Source organism: Haliaeetus albicilla, chromosome 1 (assembly GCF_947461875.1).
Source record: "Haliaeetus albicilla chromosome 1, bHalAlb1.1, whole genome shotgun sequence".
NCBI classification, from domain to species: domain Eukaryota; kingdom Metazoa; phylum Chordata; class Aves; order Accipitriformes; family Accipitridae; genus Haliaeetus; species Haliaeetus albicilla.
In genome coordinates, this window is record NC_091483.1 from 55081719 (window position 1) to 55106601 (window position 24883).

General features: G+C 42.5%; 1 protein-coding gene across 1 annotated transcript in view; it reads left to right on the top strand.

The window, feature by feature from the left end:
- Positions 1-1087: 1087 nt before the first annotated feature.
- SCFD2 (sec1 family domain containing 2) overlaps positions 1088-24883 on the top strand; it is a 207072-nt gene continuing 183276 nt past the window's right edge. Inside the window, exons 1-2 of the mRNA XM_069790287.1 lie at positions 1088-1880; positions 10610-10778. Of these exons, the coding sequence (XP_069646388.1) occupies positions 1130-1880; positions 10610-10778 (920 nt within the window). The 5' untranslated portion in view covers positions 1088-1129. The remainder of the gene's footprint in view (positions 1881-10609; positions 10779-24883) is intronic.

The window sequence follows — 24883 nt, forward strand, 5'->3', positions numbered from 1 at the left end:
AAAAGTATTCTCGTTCTGTGCTAGAGGAGGTTGCCCAAGCGCAATACTGCGTAGAACACAGATTTGCAAGCGAGCCATCCATTCTCTGGGGAGAAGGAGCTGTAGATGCATATTATGGCATTTTTTCTAGTTGGCCGTGAAACTGATTTTGAGATCAAGAGCTTTTTAAAGGAGAAATGGAATTTAGTTTGTCACGTCTCCAGCTGTGTATCGTAAAAGTTGCATTTATTAAAAGAGAATATTTCTTGTTGCTAGCTCATCAACCACAGGGTTTGTTAATACTAACAGAAGAAATACAACATTATAGGACAGGGAACGGCGAAGGACGTTTCACCTTTCCAGTGCTGTACGTTTAAAAAGTATCAGCAAAACAGTTGTTCTCTGGGTATAACAGAGATACTAATGCAGCAGAAAAGAGGTAGCGACATAAATAACGACACTAATTGTTCTAACATTATGAGGAGCGAGACCAAAGAAGCTCCTAGCCTTTCCAGGAAAATGGCAGGCAAAACTGAACTGTCAGTGCTCAGAAGTCCCTGCTGGTACCGGCCAGGGCTGCAGACTGCAGCAGAGTTTCTATGTATTACAGACGGTAGATGAGAGAAACACGTTAATGTTTGTCAGAATTCGGCACTGCCAGCAGAAAGAGGAGCTCCCTGCCGGCTCCCCTCCCAGAGAGGTACCCCTGCTGCCGCTCTCGCGGTGTCACAGACCTGGGCGGGAGAACTGGCCGAGGCTGACCCGTGGGGAGACCAGGCCCCGGACCGGCTAGCAGGAGTGCCGGGCGGGCAGCCCTCACCAGGCGCCCAGGCCACGGCGGCTCCTCGGGGACCCACCACAGCACAGCCCCCGCGGCCGGAGGGAAGGCCTCGCCGCTAACCCCGCCTGAGGCACCTGGGCCCCCGCCGCCTCCCCGCAGAGACCCCGCTGCCGCCGACCCCAAGCGACCCCGCTGCCGCCGGCCGCCGGCTCTGCCACGGGGGACGGACGGCACCGCCCGCTGTGCCCCGCCGTGCCCCGCCCCTCCCCGCCGGCGGGCAGCCAACCCGCGCCCGCCGCGTCATCCCGCGGCGCCGCCGGCGCGCCGGGCACGTGCGGTGTGTTGTGGCTGTCAGCGCTGCCCACCGCCATGGCGGCGCCGGTGCCGGAGCTGCAGCTGCGGCGGGTGTGCCGGCAGGCCTGGGAGCCCGTGCTCGCCAGGGCGCGCCGGGCCGTCGTCTTCCTGGACGCGGCGTCCGCCGAGGCGCTGCACTGGGGCGGCGGCGGGGCGGGCGAGCTGCTGGCGGCGGGGGCGCTGGCCGTCAGGGCGCTGGCCGCGGAGGCGGCGGCGGAGGCGGCCGGGGCGGCCCGCGCCGTCTTCGTGGTGAGCGGGGCGCTGCGGGGCGGCACGGCCGCAGCCGTGCGCGGCGTGCTGGGCCAGGGCGCCGTGCGGCACTGCGTGCTGGTGTCCGGCGGCGAGGCGGAGGGCGGCGGGCCGGCCGAGCTGGAGGAGACCCTGCGGCGGTGGATGGGCGAGGGCGGCCGCGCCGAGGTGGTGCCGCGGGGCCCGCCGCTCCTGGCGCCCGTCTCGGCGGAGCTCTGCCTGCTGCCCGCCCTGGCGGCGCTCCTCCCGCCTCTGCCCGGCCCTGGCGGGCCCGGCCCCGCGGAGGTCGGGCCGGCCGCCCTGCCCGCCGAGCTGCGGGCGGCGGTGCGGGCCCTGGTGGGCGACCTCGACGCGCTCTTCGCCGCCCTGGGCTTGCGGGAGGAGAGCTTCGCCGTGGGGGCCCTCAGCAGGGTCGTCGCTGCCGAGCTGGCAAGCTATGCCCCGGCCAGGAACAGGAGGAGGACGGCCGCCCACAAGGCCTCCGTCGTCTTCGTGGACAGGACGTTGGACCTCGCCGGTAAGAAACCCACCGCTGGCGGGGGCTGCCATCCCTGTGGACCCGCGTCCACCCCATGCGGAGGTTTTCGGATAGTTGCGGGAGTCCTCGTGGCCCGGGAGCACATGTAACGCCATGGCCGTGGCGGTTGCTCACACATCCTTGCTCCCCAGCGGGTCACGGAAACCAAGGGTGAAGCAGGAGGCTCTGCTGGAAGCACAAGGCTTTGTTTCTGGCACTTCCACGTTGCTGCATGCTAGAGACCTTAGCCGTGCCTGTGTGTCATCCCAGGGCGTGAAGGAAATGGCCTGGTGGATTACTGCGAGGTATTTCCCAGTGTATCTCCTTGTCGCCCTTAGCATTATACCTGTCTAAACAGATATACATCTACATATACGCTTAGCTGTATCTATATGTCCGAAAGTGTCTCTCTGTGTATATTTATGTGGTTTTTACATGCTATGCATTATGCTTAGTCTCTGAGTGAAGCAATTGCACGTGGCTGGTGTTGTTAACTGGGAAAACATTATGTTTGAGTGAAAACAATACAGAATTGTTTATACAACACGTTCCGGGAAGCAAATGAGTGTAAGAATGGACCAGATGGTAAATTTAATACTGCCAATTAATGCAGAATTGATGCAAAAGTTGGGAAGCATAGAGAGTGGTGTGAGAGTCGACTGGGAAACTGTTGGAAGGAGAATGTCTAGTATTGTAATCAACCCATGAGCTTGCTAAGTGAGTTGAAGACTTTTAAGTTGGTAAGGTTGGTAAGATGTGATATCAAAAGGTCAGAAAGGGAAAGAGTGATTGAACAAGTCACCAGGAAGGTGCTGGGCCAGTGACCCAGAAAAAGTTTGTATCGGGCTCTCACTTCTGGAATAACCATCTTTCAGGGAAAACTAAACTCGGAGAATAATTGTTATAGGAGGGCCTGCATTCACTTACCCCATCATATTATGGATAAACCTGCTCACATATACAGTATGTGGGCCTGGTTCCATTTGCATTGCATATGGTCAATAATTAAGGTTGTAATTTTGCCAGGTGACCCATAGCAAGTGTTTGGTACAATGTTGCACCTGCAGCTCATCTGTTCCTGATTTTTCTTCCCCTGCCCCACCCTTAATTTTGGCTTTATGTATTGTTGCACTGCTGTAGGGTTCATAGCCATTGACAATGTGCTGAAGAGCAGCTATGAATCTGGGTGGTTAATGCTGTGCTGTGGTTTGGGAAGATTGCTGGGAAGGCTGCAGGAGAGTGGGCTTGGATGAAGAGCCTTGAAATGAAACTGTGAGAGGAGTGCCCATTGGGGGTGGGAACCAGTGAAACTGGGTAAGGATTCGTGCACTCAGGTGGTGGGAAGAGTTAAAAACAAGAAAAGGAACTGGAAATTGTGGGTGACAGCGAGCTGCCTGACAAGGAGACTGTTGAGGAGGCATGAAGAGAGATAACTGGTACCAGCTTAAATTTGGGAAGTGAAGTCTGGGTTCTTGTACATCAGTAGAAGTTTTTTTCGGAGAAAACATCAGGGCTGTGGTGGGGCAGCTTTGGAGGGGATGCATCAAAGCTCTTGGAGTAAGGATGAGAAATTAAAGTATTGATTTCTTTAGGAATGTATTCTCTTTGGTATCTGTAACTGAGACCAAGATCCCTTCATGCAGCCATTCTTTTGTTACCAGCAAATGTCTCCAGAATTCATTGACAGCTTCATTGAAGCCTTGCTATGCTTTGGACATGATCCCATACTCTTGCCATCAAGTACAGTGCAAACTGAAGGAGGAAAAATATAGTACATTTCAGAGGTAAAGCACTATATGGACCTGAATTTAGTGCCACACAGTAAGATTTGTTTCATTGGTTTGATGGAAATTCTACAGTAAAAAGTACACGAAAAGAACAGCATTTACGTTGTGAAATCAGTTGTCAAGAAATAGGAAAAGACAGGATTAAGTTGTACCTGAAACCGTAATTTTCTTAGGTGTGTTCAGCCTTTATGTACTGTCTCCCCTGGCCTGCTACATCCAACTCCACTGCTTGGCCTTCAGGTGAATGAATGAATCTGTTGAATTTCAGCCTTACACTTTGTAAATCTAAAGTTTCCTATCTGCAAGTTCCCAGCTTGGTATTGGCAACTGGGTCACTGGATTTTTTTTTCAAGCTATGGTATGTATTTGCAGTCAGCAGTGTAAAAATAATTTTTTTTTCTCAAATAACAGCTCAGTGCAGGTGGAAGTCTTTGAGGTAGACTTTCTCATTTGCAGCTCATTTAAAAAAACTTTTTAAATCTCCCCTCTCTAAAGATGAAAGATTTTGCATTTAATTTGTGAATGTCTTATTGATACCTGAATCTTGTCCAACATGTGGGCTGCAGATATGAGAAATGGTTATGTATCCATGAATTATGAGAATGCTTTCATATTCCAACCACTTCGACAAAAACCTGGATGTTCATTGGGGTAGGTGCTGGGCTACCCTCTGATTAAATCAGGCTACTGCTTTGAACCAGGTGACTTTGAATCACTCTGAGTAGGCTATCAGGAGGCAAATATTTTCTGACTCAAAAGACCTGAATGGAATACAGCTTTAGGTAGCTCTAGACGATGTCTAAAGGAGTTGCAGTAACAGATGTCTTATTTTTGGCTCACGTTCCATGCTTATCTACAGCAAATAAGATGTTAGCCTAGAATAACAAACAGAAATCAATTAGTGTTACCGAAAACTAATAGTAAAAATCAAACTATCTCAAAAGTGCCTTTTCTAGTGCTGCAGTTGAAAACAACTGAACTAAGGGAAAATACTGGTACTTAAATATTAAAACTTTCCCCTTTAAAGAACATACTGAAGAAGTATTAAGTACATTTTGGTAAAGAACCTCTGTCAGTGACACAAAGCTGTATTATCTTTGTTGTGACAATTATTAAAAAATAATTAATCACAAAATGGTACATTTTTCTATCAAAAAATCAGAAGGCATCTGTCTAGGTTAGCGTTCTAGGTTCTGTGAAGCTAAGAATCTCTTCTGAGTTATTACTCTAAAATTTGGATTAAGCTCTATCGAATACTTTTTATAATCTATATTTTGTGTGTTCAGCATTACTTATGCATGCTTTATTTAAGTAGAGAGGAGAATACTGAATTAAGGTAAATAATTCTCCTTTTTGTCCTGTATGACATAATGTTCAACTGAGCTGTTACACAGATCTTCTTTTTATGGATTTTTCTGCCTTCACTGCAGTGGCGTGGCTTCAACTGGGGATGACATGGATACTGCCTACCCCTGCAGTGTAGGATCTTGTGGATAAAGCAGTGCCCTGGAAAGTGGGACATGTATTTTTATGCCCAGAGGAGATCACAGGCTTAGTACTGTGTGCTCATTTCTTGAATTCTGATTGTATAAAACTTTGTTACTGGTGCTGTATGTATGTGTAGTGCTTCTTTCTTTTGCCTACTTACTGTTTTAAAGTTCACTAACTTAGCTTTAAAAAGCAGAGTAAATCCTCCCAGCTAGGGTGGTGCTCTCATAAATGACACTGGTTAAAGTCAGAGCTAACTCTGGCACCTTAATTCCCCTTTATTTTTCTCCTCTAATATTTGCGCCCCTAAATATTTGCGTTGCAATACCATATTGTAGCCCCATGCTCCTTCCATGTGTTTCTTAGTCACCACCCTGCCAGCATTCACACCTTTTATGAAGCAGTTTTTCCAGCTTCCCAGATTTCCTTTTTCATTCATAAGCTCATTGATACCTTTCAGATATTGGTGTTCAGAACAGCTTGATGCGTTTCTCTTTCCAGTCCCTTGGTGCTTTGCAGTATTTGGGACGTGGGCTGTTTTAAGTGCAGGGAATAGGGAGGTCTCACCCACTGGTAAGTGCAGGTGATTTTGAAATGCAGTACAGTGAGCAAAAGACAGAGAGGAATGAATAGCAGGGGGGTGCCTGTGCAGTTAATGTATGGCTTTGAATAATAACCTTTGTGTGAGGAGTGTTGAAGTTGGGTATTTCAGTGCCGGCAGCAACAGCACTTTTATCTTCCCCTAGCGCTTTTGCATGTATCGGTCAAAATCACAGGAATGTTTCCCCACAGCCAAGGCTGCAAACTCAGGTTTAACTTTCTGTATTATCGCCCTCACTGTCAGCCAGGCATCATTTTTGCATCACACCCTTGCATTGGTTGTAATGTTTTCAGCCTTGTAACAGATACAAAGTGCACAGTTCAGGCACTTATCCATGAAGTGTGGATACTATACCCTTTCAGTTTCTGGGAGCAGCCACAGTGATGAGAAAGTTGTGGTGTGCTTTAATTGCCCTAGCACGTAATGCCATTCATAGAGGAGGATAAGAGTGAAGACTAATGTAGACCCATGCCTTTCTGGTAAAGTCTGGTTCTGACTAATATCTCCTTTTGATTATTTTTGTTTTAAACTGTTTGTTTGTAATTGTCTATTTCTTTCATTATCTCTGTCATGTTTCTAATTTGCAGTGCTTTACTCATGCTTTCTTTGATTGCGGCATCTTCCAAGTTGATGCATTGGTGGATTGACACTAATGCCTTTTTAAAGGAAACAAACCCATGTTTTTTTCTTCATTACCATATAAGCTGAGGTCTTGAAAACATAAATACTGAGGCCTGTAGAGTACAGTAGTCCCCTCTTTATGAACCAGGCTGGGGCTTTGACATAGGAAGCAACTGATGCTTAAATTATTGTAGTTACTTGAGGTTGTAGACTACAGCTGTGAGGAGTGATGGCAGCTGAAAATATTCAAGTGGTGTCAACTCAGTGCTGCGGGTCAGGGTGCAGCTTCTGCTATGCTGTGGTTTGTAAAGATTCTGCTATTGTGGAATAGGCACACAAATTTTTATAATAGGTTTTTAAATGCTTCAGATGTTAAATTTCTTATAGAGGCTTTACAGAGATAAGCAAATAAATGGAATGAGTTTTGCCTATTTAAAGAAAACTGCAGGTGGCTGGGTCAGTGCAGAGGGCTTGGAAATTACATGAGTCTTGATGGTTAAGTGTTTCTTATCTCCAAATTTACTACTCTTTACATATGTTGCAGTAGCTGGCTGTGAGAGGTGGGGAATCTGTCATATTTCTGTGGCAGCACTCTGATGCTGCTGTGCTTGGCTGTGGGCTTCTGTGCTTCTACTGCTGGGCTACAAGTTTTTTTGTTTTTTTTGAGTGGGGGTTGTGGTTTTGTTTGGGGGTTTTTTTGTTGTTTGATTGTTTTTTTTGTTGGTTGGGATTTGGGGGTTTTTTTGTGTGGTGTTTTTTTTTTAAGATTCAGTAGCCAGCATAGTGGGACAGATAACTGACTACTTTGATGTTCCTTTGTCTGTACAAAGAAGAATGTAGATCTGTCTTTTGGCAGGGCAGAAGGATGCTCTAGTTTGCCTTGAATGCTGCACAATGGTTCCTGGGAACATACAGGCTGCTCTCCAGCACTGTTTAACAAGGTCAGCTTAAGCTGATGATGATCTGGATGAAAGAATATGGCAGAACATTGATAAGCTTTGGAACTGGAACTCCAAATATCCAGCGTCTTTCAAGGGAATAGGTGTAAACGTTTGTGCCTTCTGATATTTTAAACCCTGCACTCACTGGGGTGATGCATTCCCTAAGAAAGTTGCATCACAGAAATTGTCCTGGTAGAGTCCTTTAGTGTAAAGTCTTCCTAGTGGTGATGTTATTCAGAAAAGCATTGGGTGAATGTGTAGTGTTGAAACATCAGGAAAACTGGGATGGGTTTGTCTGTGTATCTTTCCAAAATCACCAGTTCTGAACTAATCTACAAAGTAGTTAAAACAGCAGATGTTGAGAAAGCTTGATAGTGGGGGCAAGATACACCTTGCATACTGTTTTGGTGCACACTGACTTACATGTAACCTCTGATTGAAGGAAAAGCCCCCAGCAGAAATTAGCTGCATTAGTTGTTGGCTAGTGAGCAATGCCTTTGTAGAAGAACTGTTTTCTACTTCAAGCTCCTTGTGTTTAGCTGCTGACATTGAAGTCTTCCCATTACCCAAGCTCTCATGTTGCTTCTGTGATGTGCAATTGCCCCTTAAATCTGCTTTTTGTTTGTTTGTTTTGTTTTTGAACCAGATAGTAGAACCAGTAGGAGAATGTAAGAATTGCAGTACAAATGGTGTGATATAGGGCTGGTAATGGGCTTAGGAAAATATTTTCTTGTATGCGTGTCATTGATGCCTTTTGGGGGGAAGGGAGGGTGTAGTTAATGAGTTCCTGGCTCATTCCTAAGGAACTGGTTGGTCGCCTTTGCCAATTCTGACAGCTACAACCTGTATCAAATGTCACATTACAGTTTGTAACTCTTAATGAGAAGAAAAAGTAAAATTAGAACAGCATGATACATAAGATTTCCTGTGTCCTCAAGGCTGGATATTAGCATGAAGACTCCTGTTTTGCATTGGTCACATAACTTCTCCTTGTCACTTTAACACCTGATCTCTGTGCACAGTGGCAGCATTAAAAACCGCCAGCTGCCTTGACCACCATTGGTCATGAGAAGCTGCTGAGCAGCCTGTTGACTGTCCTCAACAGTGATGAGGAGAGAGGATGGAAACCAGTGCCATACACCCTGCTGAAGTCAGTGCAATTTCCTGTCCTAATCTTCTGAAGTTTAACTGTCTTTCCAGCCTTGGTTGCTTTGTGTAGTTGGTCAGCAGTGATAGCGATTTTTAAAACCTCCAGGAGATGTTTTCTGATTGATTTGGTAAGTCACAGCAAAAGCCATTAGCACCTGTGGACCAGTGGGAGCCTCCAAGGAGTAGCAGTTGTGGGAAGGAGACTGAGATGACACTGGCTGATCATGGAAGCAACTCGAATGTGCCAAGACTTCCCCCTGTGCCAAGGAGAAAGGAGGGATATTAATAATTAATGTGGGTTTACTTGCATTTGAGGTGTTTCCAGTTTAGCTAAATGTCTTGTCTAGCTAAATGTTGCTCACGTGCAGCAAGTGTGGAGACATAGACGTTGCTTCCAGTACGTGGGGGTGTGGGTTCAGAAGATTACCATCTGTTTTCCATGTCTGTAACTTTGCAAGTGTTGATAACTGCAGTGTGGCTGACAAGCGACTGACCTAGTAAGAAGAATGTAGGGATTTTGGAGAACAGATGGCTTAGGGAGTCATAAAGACAACCCAGCTCATTTCATCTGTACTTCAGTGGTATAAATCTGGCTGGGGATGGTAGAAAGGAAGGTTGCTGTCATTCTGTGACTATTACAATCTCTGGTGAAACAAATTGGTAATCTCAATCCAGCTGAGCGGCCAGGTGTCCGCATTGCAGTACTACCACATGCTGGACACGTGTGCCTTCCTTGCCTTCTGTGGATAGAGGCATTGCCAGCATGGAGTTTGACTTTACTTTTCTCCTCCCTTTTCATCCTTGCTTCTCTTTTCAACTTCTTCTACAAGTCAGAATAGTTGACAAACCATGAGGTGGTTTTACAGCATGGATACCTGGCTGCTGTAGACATACCAGAGGCAACCTTCTGCTTATCCAAGAGCAGTTAATAATCTGATCCCACTGATGTTCTTGATGTAAGGGCCTTGTTTGGATTTATGGAGCATGTGAAGCTACTTCAGCTGTTGAAACAGACCTCCTCTGTCTTTGGAAATGATGAAAAGTGAGAGCAGATAGGGTGCCACATGGACAGACTTTGATGGGAGTGGGACCATAGCCTGAAAGATCTTTTTCCTGCCTCTCAGTGGTGGCTTCAGAAGTCCGCATTCTCCTGTGAGTAAAACCAGGAGCACAATACTAAGCTCAGGACTGGTATCCAGCCCTGTGGTAATAGCTGAACCATAGCTAAAGTGGCAGAATACAAATACCTTCAACTTGTTCCTGACTTAAAGGCAATAAGGTTTCTGGTCGCCCTCTCTGACTTTTTCATCTGTAGTGTGTGTCATGTTTTTCTGCTTTGGCTTGGTTCACAGTCTTAATATTTTGTCAGTTGGTTGTAGCGCCTGTGTTGAGAGTTTGTGAATGGAAAGAAGAGCATGTGTGTTTGAAATCAAGAGAATTGAAGAAAACGTGCCAACTGGAATTTGGAGTTTCTCTTGGAACATGGTCAAAATGCCATTTTATACTATGTAACTTGGGTTGGTTTAGTTATTTTGTGTTGGTTTCACCTGAGCTGCCCTCAGTCCATATAGAAGCAATGATCTTGACAGTGACATGTCATTGGTAATTGTTTACTTTGGTAATTTGTTATTTTGATATTATGCTAGCCTATTTGGGTAGCTATGTAGTCAACTTGCATACAGCCCTTTTAAGCACAGTCCTGTTAGTTTAGGTAGAAGAGTATACTTTGCATGTGACTATATTATGAATGTTTGCCTGTGTTTTTTTAATAACCATTGCAAATCTTGTTTAACAAGTTTCTTATGCAAAGAGAAACATTTTGCAGGTTTAAGTGCAAAATCAATGAATATCTAACAGCTGTAAAATTAAGTCTAATTTATGCTTTTTAAATGAATCTTTCTGAAATGTTATCAATGCTTTTAACTTCAAACATTCCAGAAATTAATTTTACTTTTATAGCAAAATAACTTTGAAAAGCTAAATGTGGTCTTCTTGTTATGACTACCAGTGTCCTTCTCACCAAAACATGGTTATTATTTTGCTCTGAATTCCTTGTGGTTTTTGTGTTGTGTTGTTTTTGTTGTTTTTTTTTTTTCTTCTAGTTATATATCTGACAGTTTTGGTGTCTTTTTCTCCCCCCAGGAGCAGTTGGTCATCATGGTGACAATCTTGCAGAGAAGATACTTTCCGTGCTTCCCAAGCTTCCCGGCCACAAGACCGATGTGATGGTTAACATGGCAGAACTTACAGCACTGCAGACTACAGATGAAACTTGCAGTATTATAGCACCTGGCTGCTTAGCACAACCAAAGTAAACGTTCTTTTCTTCTTTCCTTCTTTAAGATGCTGAATATATTTGTTATCTCTTTGTGAAAAAATGAACAGAGAACAAGTTTTTTCTTAAAAAAAAAAAAAAAAATCAAGCTTACAGCAAAACCCCATCTGGTCTTAATTCTGCTGGAATATAATCATCTATATGTGTGCATTAAGTGAGTAGACCAGATAAGACTCCCAAAAGTGGGAGACTCTCAGGACCTTTTTAGGTTTGGGTTGTTTAAATTGCTGTAGATTAGTCTAATAGAATTCTGTACGGTTTAAACACCAAAAATTCTTCCTTGTGACATTTCTTTTTCTGCCTAAGTAACAGGTCATACAAACAGGTAGGTCTTAAGTGTGGCTTCCTTTTCCCATAAGCCTCTTTAGAAAGTGAGCTGCATGCTGAATTCTTGTTAGAGTACCTGTTAACTTAAGGTTTTATCCCTGTTTTCCAACACAATAGCTGTGGAGAAAGATAATTAGGCACAAATTTAGGTATACAGACATCTTCATGAGGGCCTGGTTTTTGCTTAAAACAAGGACAACCTAAAAGCAGTAACTTTGAACAATTGTACTTAGCTGTGTATAATTTGTAGCTAAGACTTTGCTTGTAAAGTGCATCAAATTTGATGTTTCACTTTCTAAATTTAGTTGTCCAAACTGAAACTTTCCTGCAGCTTCTGTTAACCATGCATAAACCAGGAAATACACCAGGTGCTGGTTTCAGTCCACAAAAAAATTTTGCTTGGCAGTGCTCTAGAAATTCATGCAGTGCAAAGGAGATTAAAAGTTCTTTCTCTTTTGCTATAATGTTCCCCCCATATATTGGAAAAGGGTTTTTCAAGATGGGCTGTCTAATGTAGTTTCTATTCTGTTTTTACTCCTTTTGGTGCTTCACACCTGTGCTCTACTCCCTCTTCTCCCCCCCCCTCAAAGACTTCACAGAAGACTTTCCACTGTTTCAACATATGGTCTGTATTTTCTGAGAGCCTGCAGATCTTTGTCATCTTCCATCTCTCACACATGCTATAACTGGGTCCAGTTTCTAGGTTTTACATTGCATAACTGTCTTCCTTAGGAGTTGGAGAGGAAACATTTCCTCATATAGGTGGACTCAATTTTAAGTTGCTGCTGGGGTGACTTAAATAAAATTTGTTCTGGTTTTCTTCTCGTTGGCTGCTTTCCAGTTGACCTCTGAAGTAGAAGTGAGATGTCCTTAAGATCTGTCTACACAGCAAAATGAAGAGGTCATTGCCTGTGGTAGACATGCTGTGGTAGCTGTTGGTAATGCTAACTTTGAGTAGCTACCAGAAATAAAGAAAACTTCTGGCAGCATGGACTAAGAAAAAAAAATTTTTTTTTGCCCTGAAATTGTTGACCTGTGCTACCACTTCATTATTCCTAACATTATTGACGTTGAGGAGGCTAAAGCTAGTGCTAGTATGCCTTCCCATGCTAAAATTATGACTTCAGTCATATATTCATGTTTTTAGGAACAGCCAGCAGAGTTTTATTGTGTTCTAAGGTGGCTAATAGTATATATACCGAGGTTTGTTTGGCTGTTTGCTAGCTAGCGGGAAGGTGCTTTCTGTTAACAGTATGGTTAGACTTAACATATTTTGCAAAGTCTCTTATGGACACAAGTGGTTAAAGAACAACAGGATTTGGCTACAAGGTGCAAGTGCAATAAAGTTGGATGACAACAGCTGATACCTGGTATCAGGGCAGTGGCATCGTTACCATACCAGTCTGTAACAGCTTCCCCAAAATATCCTCCCTCTGCAAAGTCATCTTACAGAATCTGTTACACTGGAAATTTTTAAGAACAGATTAGGAAAATAGTGGTTTAAATACGATTGATCTTGCCTTGGAGCAGAGCAAAGGGACTAGGTGATGTCTCAAAATCTCTCCTGTGATCATTGTTCAAAACTGAAGAAGCGTTGCGTGCCTGAGAATAGTCTCCAAATTCCAAAGAATGTGAGTCTGCAATATTCAATCCTGCATCTTTCACTGTCTCCAGCTACATAATGATTCGGAATAGTTTCTAATTTAGAATAGGCATTTCAAAACCAGCTTAAGACAGTTGCTGAAGAGTATTAGAAACCATAACAGTGTCTGAACATGTGGCTGAAGGTGGTAGTTTCCATTCTGTTCAACAGGACTGTGTTCTTAGCGTTAGATTATAAATGTCAGCACTACTCATCTTTGCTAGTGTAAAATGGTTGAAGTTCTTCTGAAGCACTGAAATGGATTTAAAATTCCCACCAGTAACTTTCCATGCCAATTCCGTAAGAAATTCCATGGGATGCTCTTAGTTCTTCATCAACATGGTAATTGCCATTGGTAGCTGGCTCAAAAGTGTTTCTTGTAATTGAAAACTTAAGTCTTGATTTATATTTGTAAATGATGCATGGCAAGGAGTGTTCCTCTGCTTGTAAATTTTCTATTTACTCTGGCGAGTGAAAGTGCCAGCACCTTTCCCAGAGACAGGACCAGTAACTTCAGTTACACCCAAATGGAATGTGTGGGGGCTCTTTTACATGAAATTTTGTGATCAGACTGTGGCATTTCACAGACTCACATATTCAGAATATTTTTCAAATGTTTTCATTATTTTCTCTCAAGTAATATTTGAGCATGCTGGGGGGGGCAAGGGGGAGAGGTCTGTTCCTTCCACACAGCTTGCTATATTTAACTTTTCTTATGGAATGCCTCTCCAGCAGAAACATCTGGGCTCAGTTACAGAGTTAGCAAACAGAATTAATGAATAATTTATGGCTGGTGTGGTGAAATAAAGCAGGGTTCTTTTCTCAAATCTAAGGAAATAATGGGCTTCTTTAAAGATTTAGATGAAAATGTAAATGCCATATGCTGCTTAAGTTACTGTACTTTGAAGGTGCTCTCTTTGTGAGGAAGGGAATTTCTTAAAAAAAAAAAAAATCTATTCTAGAGTTCTTAATTTTATTAGTCTTAGCCTCAAAAATCTTGCAAAGTAATTGCTTGCCCTACTGTAGTCACTGACATGTTGCTGCTCCGGTGTGAATGTTAGTTGAGAGTTACGCTCTTTGAGAATTGTGTCAAAATATTTTACTCATTTTTATATACAGATGGATATATATTAAAAAAATGAAAGTTTATAGATATAAAACTAAAGACATCCACTCTTGATCAGAACTGTTGGTTTCTGATTAGGAAAAGTGATAGCCACCCTGTCCTTTCAAATAAACGATGCATAGTAGAAGTGGAAATTGTAGTGAAATCTTAATGGCAGAGGTAATTTAAAAAAAAATATATTGATTGCAGCTCTTTCTGGTTGTATTTTGATAACCCACACAGTGTTTTTGGAGGAATTCCTCCAAATTTCAGCTTCTGATTTTAAGTGTACATGCAGTGGTTTCTAGGAGTTGTTCGCTTGGATGAACATCAAGCTCTCCATGTTTGTGAGTCATCCATCCTGTCCATTTGATAACATTTTGGCCACTTTATTTCTCAAAGCACCTATCTTGTGTTTTTAAGATTGGTATTTTATCATGTGGAAGCATCCTGCTGTCAGTAATGGGTTTATCTTGATGGAGGTTTATCTTTCACTGTTTTCCACCTCTTGCAAGCTGGGAGCTGAGGTGCGTGGAGGCCCCACAGCTCCATGAAGCCCCAAATCAGGGTTCAGATGCCTGCATCCTGGCCACAGGTCTGCGGCATGTGACAACAAGAAGTAAAGAGTTATATGATACTGAACTGTGGGCATCTGAAGAAATATGTATGTTTGCTCTTTTTTTTTATCTGCTTTCCTATTGCCCAGGAACACTTTTGATGTGCTCATGTATTTTGCTGAATAAACTGAATACTTAATTTGTTTATGCATATTTCAATAACTTGCTGAATAGAGATTTCTTGACTGTTTTTCCACTTTTGCTTTCTTTCTCCAATCTTTGGAGTTTGCAAGCTTCTTGGAATTCAATGTGGTGTTAAAAATCTCAGAAAAAGACCAGTTTTTTATTTAAAATATATATGTATGTAATGCAATATACAAAGAACCATTGGGTTCTTAGAGCAAGCATTTTTCCATAAAGATGCAAAACTGTAATGTAACACACTTCACGTTTGGTCTGCTATGCCTAAAGCAATTCAATGAGCAATACAGCTGAAGTGTCTGGGCACTTTTGACAAGGCAGATGGAGCCACTAAATCACTTGGATTTGCATTGGGGGGAAAAAATAACAAGTTCAGAATGAGGTGATCATGTTGATGGGTGTGATGCAGAAAGCATTGATATGCAGGCCAGATGTCTGAAACGTGGCACTCGCAAAAATCTTTCCTTAGGTCTTTGTATGAGAGGTGGAAGGAGAGGTGTGCTGGTTAAAAATAAGGGCATTCATGGAGAGGTAATAGTAAAATTTCAATGTCTCATGTTAATGGCAGTTGAGAATACCCACTTCTCCTAATCCTCCGTAGTTCTGAGGTGGTTATTCCTATTCTGGATTGATTAGTACTTTTGTTTCCAAGTGCTAAAACTGTTACTGTCTGGATGGAGAAGAAAGCCCTACTCCAGCCACACCTTTGCTCTTGGGCGTGATGTGATGATGCAGTGCTCTCCTTGTACTGGTGGGACTTTGACAGCCCTCAGCGTAGAGGAAGGCTGTGAGGTGAACGGACTTGTATTCCAGTCCTGGCTCTGCTGTTGGCTTGCTACTCCTGTTTCCTCTTCTAGTCCTTGTCCAAGGAACTTGTTTTTTTTAAACCAGTAAACCAGGGAATTTCTCAGGACACAAGTTTGCAGACCACATGGCAGAAAATCCTAGGGGTTCTGGTCTTTGGGAGGGTACAAATAATGTTGCAAATGATTACATGAGGAGTTAAGGTGTTAGTTCAAGCAAAGGCAGGATCTCCATTTGCCCTTTATTCGGGACTGTGTCCTTCCCACTCCTATGCATGGTGATTTGTTGCACTGGGGAGAGGGGACTGTTTGGAGTTGTGTCCCGCAAGCCCCCTTTCCTGGGAGTTGATGGAACAGCAATTCCAGTGGTCTCTGTAAAACACACCACTGCAGCGTTCGTTGAAATATCACCTGTATGATGTGAGTTTAAAATGAAAGATTATTTGTGCTTGTATGGCAAAGAAAAGAGCAGCAAGAATTAGAACTGGAAAGGAGATTTAAGTCTCCTTTTAAGCTGGGTAATAACTTTTTTTGAATGGCTGAGTCTATTCTCTTGATATATATTTCCCCCCCCCCCCATTTTTTTTTTAGCTGGGGAACAAGCATCTGAAGGATATCAGAGTGATGTTCCTCTTAACACTGAATTAATTGCAAACTAAGCTTTGGGGGGATGGTTCTTGGATCTTTGTGGTATTTTCAATTTTATTTTTTAAGTATTTCCTTTATGCCAGATGTGGGTTGTTTTCTTTTTCTTTTAATTAATATCTACAACTTTTTTGCATGCATAAGCTTATAAAAGATTGTAATAAGAAGGTAATTTGGGACTGTTATTCTTGAATGAGTTGGGAATTTATGGCATAAATTAGAGTAATTTTCCTTTCTGGAATGTTAATATTAAAGAGGAAACGTTAATACTACAGTAAGAAAATCCAGATGACACTACTATATTGTTTTATATCCACTGAGAGTCTTGTGGAAGAGGAAGGGTAAACCAAAACAATGGATGGCGAGGCTCTTTCAGATGGGGAGAGGGGTAGCTGCACGCTGTAAACCACTTTTGGATCTGCCCCGGTATGTTGGTGGTGGTTCAGCAGCAGTGGGGTTCTGCCGGGGCTCCCTGCCTGTCCCTGCTTTTGGGGTGCTCCTCCAGGTTTTCTGCTGCTGGACGCTTCCCCCTGCTGGGAGCTGCTCGGTCCTGCTCTCCCAGGACCTGGCCTCCTGCCTTTGCTGCAGTGCCCTGCAGAGCTCTGCTCTTGAGGATTGCTTTAAACCTAAACTTAACCCCCCCAAGACAAAGAAAAAAACAACCAACCAAAAAACAAAAGCCACCACCCATGTACAGCCTTTTCCTGTCTGCCTTTCTGAAGAAGGTGAGCAGCACTTCTACAGAGAAAATGTCTTAACTGCAGGATTTATGAAAAGCAGACATCACATCACATTAAAAAAACCCTGAAACTTTCCTTCACCAATGACAGGAGAAATCACAGCCCAGCCCTGTGCTTCTACCACTGAGGTCCATTTTCAGGGAGATGAGTTGGGCTTTACAGGGTTTTTCTATTGACAGCTTTTGCCTTTTCAGCAATCCAGCCAGGAGACACTTCTCTAAGCTGTGAGTCAGATAGCGGGAATGCCCCAAACACAGCATCTCCTGCTGCCACTGTGTTCCTGGACTGGCAGTCTTCCTGCTCACCACTTTATTTTACTCATACAGGCTCAGAGCACAGCCCTGAGTTGAGGCCTGTTCACAGTTTCCTTATTGTTTGAAATTTCTCAAGGTATCTTCTTGTTTGGAATAGTAGCCCTGGCTGCATCAGCTTCTGGGGTTTGTCAGTCAAGACAAGCTTTCCAGGAGATGCTTTCTGCTCAGTTTCAAACCAGCCTGAATCAAATGAACATAATTGACTGTTGCCACAGGATAAGATGAACAAGCTGATAAGATTTATTATATCTTACAATAAATGTGTATATTTGCCTGGATCCTTTCAGCACGGGACCTCCTGGAAATGGAAAAAAGGAAGGGGTGAGAGGGGTGTGCCGAGGGTGGAAAATTCTGGGAAGAGGTCAAGACCCCCAGCTCGCCTGCGCTGTGTAATGTACGGCATTGCTAGAACACCTCGCTGCTGCTCTGCAAAACCCCAGTTTGCTGCAGTAGGGGGTTTGTTGAAGTAACCGGTGGAGGAATTGCATGAGGGTTCTCCATCTGACCAGGCTCCTGCATAAGAGGTGCCATGTTTTTTCAGTCGCTTGTTATTGCAGGCCTTAGAAGTTGCCTTCTAGATAAGAGGAGGCTTGAAGCTTATTTTCCTTGAGATAAAGAATGAATTGGGCTGACGAGCTCTCGGCATCAGCTGGGCGGTTCTTCCTTATCTGTGCCTCTCAGCCCACAAAGGACTTCAAGGGAATGTGGGAGGCTGGACTGGTCAAGACTTCGTTCCTTGTGCTTTGAGGACCTCTACCTGCACTGTTTGTCTGGGTTACTCAAGCTGAGTTTTCAGCCAGAATTCAGTTTTTTTTCCTGGGCCCTCTGACACTCTCATAGCCATCCTCAGAGTGCTAGGATCAAGAGATTCGAGATGCCCTTGCCTGTAGAATCTTCTAGTTGAAAATGGCAAAATCCAGAATCCTTGGTGCTTAATTTTTTGAAGACATATTTTTAGTTCTGGAGAAGGACTCCCTGTATTTATATTATTGCTAATATAATCTCTATTTGAGTACTGTCAATAAGTCCCAAGTTTTTGACTTTTTCCTTTGCCCGTTGAAAGACACAATAAATCTGAGTGTTACCCAGAATGTTGTCCAACCACCAACAGGTCTCTGTGTACTTGTATCTTCAGCTGCTTAGCACAGCAAGGCAACTTAATGTCTGTAAGAAGCTTCAGTGAGTACAGTCCCTCAGCTAGTTTATGTTCTGTTTCCTTGTCAGCATTGCTCTCTGTTCTGCAGGTACATTTCCTTGCAATATGTAAGAAGGACAGATCTCTGTCTGATTAACTTTCACAAAGAGTAACTAGTGATGTCTGCAGTCAGAACAGAAAGGGAAGATCTTTATGTTGCTTAGGGGTGGTGGTTTTTTGGCTCTTTGCAGCATTTCTTTTAAAACTGACATCACTTTCTTGTTACCTTAATGTTTTTGTTTGTGAATTTTGCAAGTTTCTTTTTTCCCTGTGTAAATTTGCAAACTGTTTTTCTATTGGTGTGGCCACAGTGCATTTTCCTGCAGATGTATTCAGAGTTCAATAGCAGCATAAAGACTGTGTCTGTTTAAGCAGAGTTTATGAATCTCCAAAGTGAGCTCTGATCTCGTGTTATAGTACGATATCCCAGTAACTGTTTCTTTGGCTGACATTGTGAGATTTTTCTAAGACTAGCTCTCACTCTGCTTGGCTAACTGCCTTGAAGTTTGCCTTCTGAATGACCTCAACAACGAGGTTTTAAAATGCAGTGATATGCGTTGGCCGTATTACATACTGTGGAATTACTCGTTTGCTTTTCAACCATAGTGCCAGAACAGAGGGTGACTGAGTGACCTGAAGGGGTGTTTTAGTTTATCATTCTCATACTATAAAGTAAGCCTGGTGTATCTTACAACGGAGAAAAAATGTGCCATAATAGACTGATGAGAAGAACAAATGATAGCTGCTCATTCAGATGATGAATCAATGTTTGGGAAGGAAACTATTATCTGTTGGCAACAGGTTTGGCTGCAAGTTTTGACTCTATAATTGGGATTCTTTCATGATTCCAAACTTAATATGAAACAGGAATCAAAGCTTACACAGGCTAAAATTTATGTGAAGTGAGCTATTTACCTGGCAGAGCTTAAAGATGCTTTTACTCTGGAAAGTAGACAGAATCTGTGCACGGAGAAATATTTATCTGTTTTTATACAGATGAATACTTACACAGCTATTGATTTTAATTTTTTATAATTGATCCAAAAATCCAGCCTCCTCTTCTGTTATTTAGCATGCCTTCTGTTATTTAGATGGCAGATCTTTGGATTCTAACTCATAAAGCCTAGCTTCAGTGCTCACCACTCTTCATACATCTTGCGTTCTTGAAGTGTAGCAAAGAGATGCTGAAATGGGTTTTGCTGCTTTATAGCTGTTTGCAGTTTCAAAAGTGGTTGTGAAAATTGACCAAAGCAAGCCAATTTTTATGCCCTGATGAACTGCGGCCCAGAAGCGGTCCTTCTGCACGCTCTGGATGACTGTGCTACACCAAGTACCGCTTAATTTCCATAGATTGTGAATGTATTTTCTAAAATGGTCTTCACCTGGGAAAGATTCCCATTTGCTGTGGGAGAGAACAGTTTTATGACCTTACCTAAATCTCTCCAGGACTATACTACTTAATTAAATAAGCAACCAGAAAAAGAAATCCATATTGAGCCATTTTCAATTACTGGAAACAGCCGTAGAACAGGCACTGAATGTGTATGCTGCACGTGGATGCTTGTGCTCCAGTTACCCCTTAGAAAAAGGAAATTAACCTCAACAGAAAAAGCTGCAGTTCTTATTAATGACAGGGGAATATGTCATGGCTTCAAACACTCTTTGCACAGGTTGGAAAATACTATCAACGATACGCTTGGTTTGGTGGTAAGAAGGGAATGTGGAGGAGGGGGGGAACTAGGCAGCACCTGACACACTTCTTATACGAGCCCTTTTTAGGAGGAGGATGCAGTGTTAATATTGAATGACTACAGAAAGCCACCGAATATCCAGAGATTTTGGATTAGGGCAAAATTCTGCTCTCCTTACTCATTCTGTGGTAGGCAGAAGTGTATCATGCAGGGGTGGTGAGAAGATATCCAGAACACAGGGTAAATACATGCAATGTAGACAGAAGTCCTTATCTTGTTCTCTGTGACAGATCAACCACAGTATGGAAGTGGTTATAAAAATGAAAGCCTGAGGCTGGAGCTTTATTCTTTCTGAATAGCTGTCAGTTTGGTTTTGAAGGCTAGAATTGGCCATATTAGGTTTGCATGAGATCTGAAGAAGCTAGGGCTCTAGGTTTGCATTGAAACTATGACAAATATGCTACTTTGAAGTGAGAGAGGGGAATAAGGAAGATATGCAGGGCCAAGCCCTCAAGTTGATCTAAGTTTGCTTTCAGCAACATGCTAACAGAATCTGGACCTGCATGTTCAAATGACACGTCTTTAAGATGTAAGGTCTGCTTCAGATTATTTTTTTACTATTTATTTTGGGTCTCCAAGTGTCTACTTGAATACTTCTTCCTAACTCATAAAGAGAATATCTTTGACTGTTTTAACTTGTCTATGCCATAAGACTTCATAAGCAATGATTTTTGTGGTAACTGAGTCACTTATGGAAAGGATTGTCTTTCCTTCTGTGATGAAGACATATTCCTGCACATTAAACCCTCAGAATGGCCTAGTCAGGAGGTAGCGTCGGTAACTCAAGGCTTTAGGCCAGCAAATGAGGGAGGGGGGAGGTCAAAGGAGACTACCAAAAAGTGGCTGTGTAAATCAGAAACATTGAGGCAAGGGAATTCCTGGCATTCCATGGTATCTGGGTTTATTTTCTTACATTTCTCTAATAAGAAAAACACACTTCAGATGTGTTCTTGGTAAATGTTTTCACTTGTCTCATCTACCTCTGCTGCCAAATGTGACCCAAAATATATTGGTTTTACATGCCTTGAGGACATCTATTGGATAACTAACCAGTGCATCTGTAAAAGTGGACTTGGCACTCCAGTGCAATCCCTGAATGTAGATTCAATTGTCAGCACCTCATTACTGACTGTTTTTTCACTGGAATCATTTTTATTAAAATAATCTTATGCAATAGCTTTAAAACATTGAACAGAATGCTCTAAAGTAACCTATTATGTTACATGTAGTATTCCCAAGTAATACATATGTTGTAAGGATCAAACTTTATTTTTAGCATAATTCATTTGCTTTGTCCAAAAACTAAATTAAAATCCCTGACAAGTAACTCTTTAATATACACATTTTAAAGAGCTGCTTGGCAAGAATTTTGATATACCTTGTAGTGTACAAAATCCTACTCAGAAGCTTTCAATTAACTTGATTCATACAGTAACTCAGTCTGGCATTCTGCATAAGCTGTCCTGCAGCTTGTAGGAATGAAACATTTTACAGAACCATTTTGTTGGACTAAAACGCAGCCAATTGAAACTCAGACAGGACTAAATGATGGTTATGAATATTAGAAAATTTTAAGAAATTATTTGTGTGCACTTTTTTCCTTTGCCCCTGCAGAGTTTGGCCACTGTTAGAGGAACAAGAGTGAATTTTGGGGTAATGCTGGAATGACTAAGGTCTGCTTTATTACAGTGACCAAGAGGGCTGTGGCGTATATGGGAAGCCTTTCAGCATCAAGCCTTCCCTTTACCTTGTGAAGTACTGTATATCTACATCTGCTAATTGGGAAACGGGGTGGGTCAGATTGCAATAAGAAATTCTAATTCCAACAGAAAGAATTTCACTTTTCAGTGATTTTCAGTGGTTTTTCTTTTGTTTGTCTTGAAGGAAGCAAACTGGCTTCAGCTTTCATCTGGATGGTCAGTTATTTTGTTTCTGGCAGTCCTCCAGTTGCTATAGTGTGCTTGGTTGTTTATTTGGATCAGCCTGCCTTTAATTGTTGCTCTGGGGTCTAAAGATCAGGTGCTGCTTCTGCTTTTGAATGGTGGTGGACAGCTGGAGTACCCCCCCCCATTTTTTTATTTTATTTTTTTAAACTCTACTCGACAACGACTTCACATGCTATTACGGGCTATGCCTCTTACCCTTCTGTAGGAGCCCCTTTGAGAAATCTTTGAAGACTTCCAAAGAATATATTACTGGGTGGGGGTGGGGTAGGGATAGGAGAAGAGGTAGGAGCACTCCCAGACCTGGTCCCATGTTGGGTCAATGCAGAGGAGCTTAGTCCTGAATACCTGGCAAGAAGTGACAACACTACCCCATGTTTGGAACTGAAACTTGGTTTTCCATGTCCAAGTATGATGCATAGCTGTCCACTGAGTGCCCCAGTGCCACCAGAATTGTTGAAGAGCTCCTTTAGTACTACTGTTTGAATAATGGGACAATTTTAGGGTAGCTAAATGTTCTGTGGCCTATAATAAAGGCTATTCTGCAGAGATGGCTGATATGAAGCTATTGCAGAAGGGAGGGAACCCTACCGGCTAGTTAATGGATGGAAATTATAACGGTATGTATTATGTATTGTTAAATAACATCATTTAAAAAAGGAGTAGATAAGGGTTAGAGGAAGGATAGAGTTAAAATGTTTTGAGGTGTGCTGACCACATCTTAGGGCTAGAACTCTTTGCCCAGTTGATGGTTAATCTGCTTTTCTCTTTGCACAGAACATGTTCAAAATCATGTCTGTGTACAAGATGGAGCTTAGTGGGATTTAGTACTTCAAGGATTAGTAAGACCTAAACATCAGTCAGCTTGTGTCAAAACCAGCCCTACCTTTCTGAGACGCATCTTGCTTGCTCTCCTCTCTGTGATCTGCCAGCTCCCTCTGCTTAGGGTGTCAGCAGAAGTGGTTAAAATGATCAAACCTCGTGTTTGATAAGTACGCTTGCTGTAGTTCAAAAAGAAGCAGCCTTAAAAAAAGATTAATAAAATCCCTGTTTATTGGTACACTTGACTTTCAGTAGAGTTTTTGAGATAATTCAAGTTTTGAAAGACACATGCTGAAATTCATGTATTTTAAGACAACCAGGGGCATTTGGTTCTAGGATAATAATCATGCAAGATTATAGACTTCAGAGGCTCTTGAAGTTGATAAGTAACTGTCATAAAAGGACTTCTGGCAAAGATGATGATCTGTTTCTTGTTGGTGCAGTTGCCAGGCATAGCTTCTGTTTCAGGGCTGTTCGCATGACTAATGCTTCCCTTTCACTCGTGCTTCAGCCTGGAGAGCAGCAACAGCTCTGCACGGGTTCCTTTTCCTACACCCCTTACCTTCCCGAACTTCCTCCAGACTTGCCTCAGGGTAACATCTTCCAGCATTAGCATTACGACACAAAACATATTGCAGTTTGCACAGTAGTCATATAATGGTGCGAAACATCACTGGCAGTCTGTTTCATAGAATGTGAATAGAGCTGGCTTCAGAAATGTTATTTAGGGAGAGCCTGGGCCTTTGCCAGCCATTTCATGCTTGTGCCATTGCTTCTTCCAGTAGTTCAGCAGGAGCAGCCTTACTTGTTTAGAGGAACTCTCTTCCTGACAAAACATTTGGTAGCTGCTGAAGAAATAATCTTGTAGCAGTATCAGCTGCCATATGAAATTGCAAAGCTGTCTGTTTGCTTACATGACTCCTAGTATGTGTGCATTACAGTGTTATATTTAATTTAAAATTTTCAAAGTGAATGGGAGCTTTGGTGTACTGGTCAGTAACCCAATTCAGAGTTCTAATAATTTTGTAATTTGCAGACAAAAAGGTGTTATGGAATTAAGCACTAGTTCTCCTTTTCACGCGGTGGTTAGGAGAAGATGAAGAGTCCTGATCTAAGTAGTTTCTCCCTACAATGTCAGCCTCTTCTGCTTGCTTGGTGTACTGCACTTGGATGCCGCAGCACATGTAGGCGACAACAATTTATATATATATTTTTCCCTCTGATGTCACAAATAGAGATGATCTGGTTTATCTGCACATATAGCTTTGTTAGTGTTGGCATGGGTCAGCTGCAGAAGGATGACCATGTGAGAGGTAAGTTAGTCCAGGAGTTGCAAAGATTTTGCTTGATGTTTGGTCCAAAAGTGGACCCCTCTTGATCTTGAGACCTGTTGTATTTGTAAGGCTTTCGTGTGTTCTCAGTGCTGTTGGTTACCAGCTTATACATGTAATAGAACACATCACTGCTGTATGTTAACAACAACAATCAATGTGGACTTAGGTTATGGGGTTTATGTTGCTTGTGGCGGTGGCAAGATATTACAGTTTTGGGGGTATATTTTTATTCCATCTATGGAATGTTTGATGAATATTTTTCTACTCATTTTGTTCTGATTACGTAGCATTTTCTAGAAAGCCACAGTTAGTTAATTTTAAAATTACTCTAAAAGGAATTACTTGTCATTCTGTAAGTCCTCCAAATTAAATTCTGGCTCAATATGGAGTTTATCTTCTTATCTTTTCTATTACTAAAAAAGAAAAGAAAGTGTAGTTTAAGGAAACTGCCTTAATGTTTCACAGCGTATAATCCAGTTGAATACTCCATATTATATTGCTTCCTTATGTTTCACCTTTGGTTGACCTTGAAGTTTACAGGTTCAAGTGGATATTAATGATCTTGGGAATAGCTAAAATAAACAGAACAGAAAGGTGATGAGAACCCATAGCTCCCCAAACTATTCATTGGACTGTGTAGCTTTGTTTTTAACACAGGAAAATGCTGTACTGGCTGGCTGTAATCAGATGAAACATTGTAGA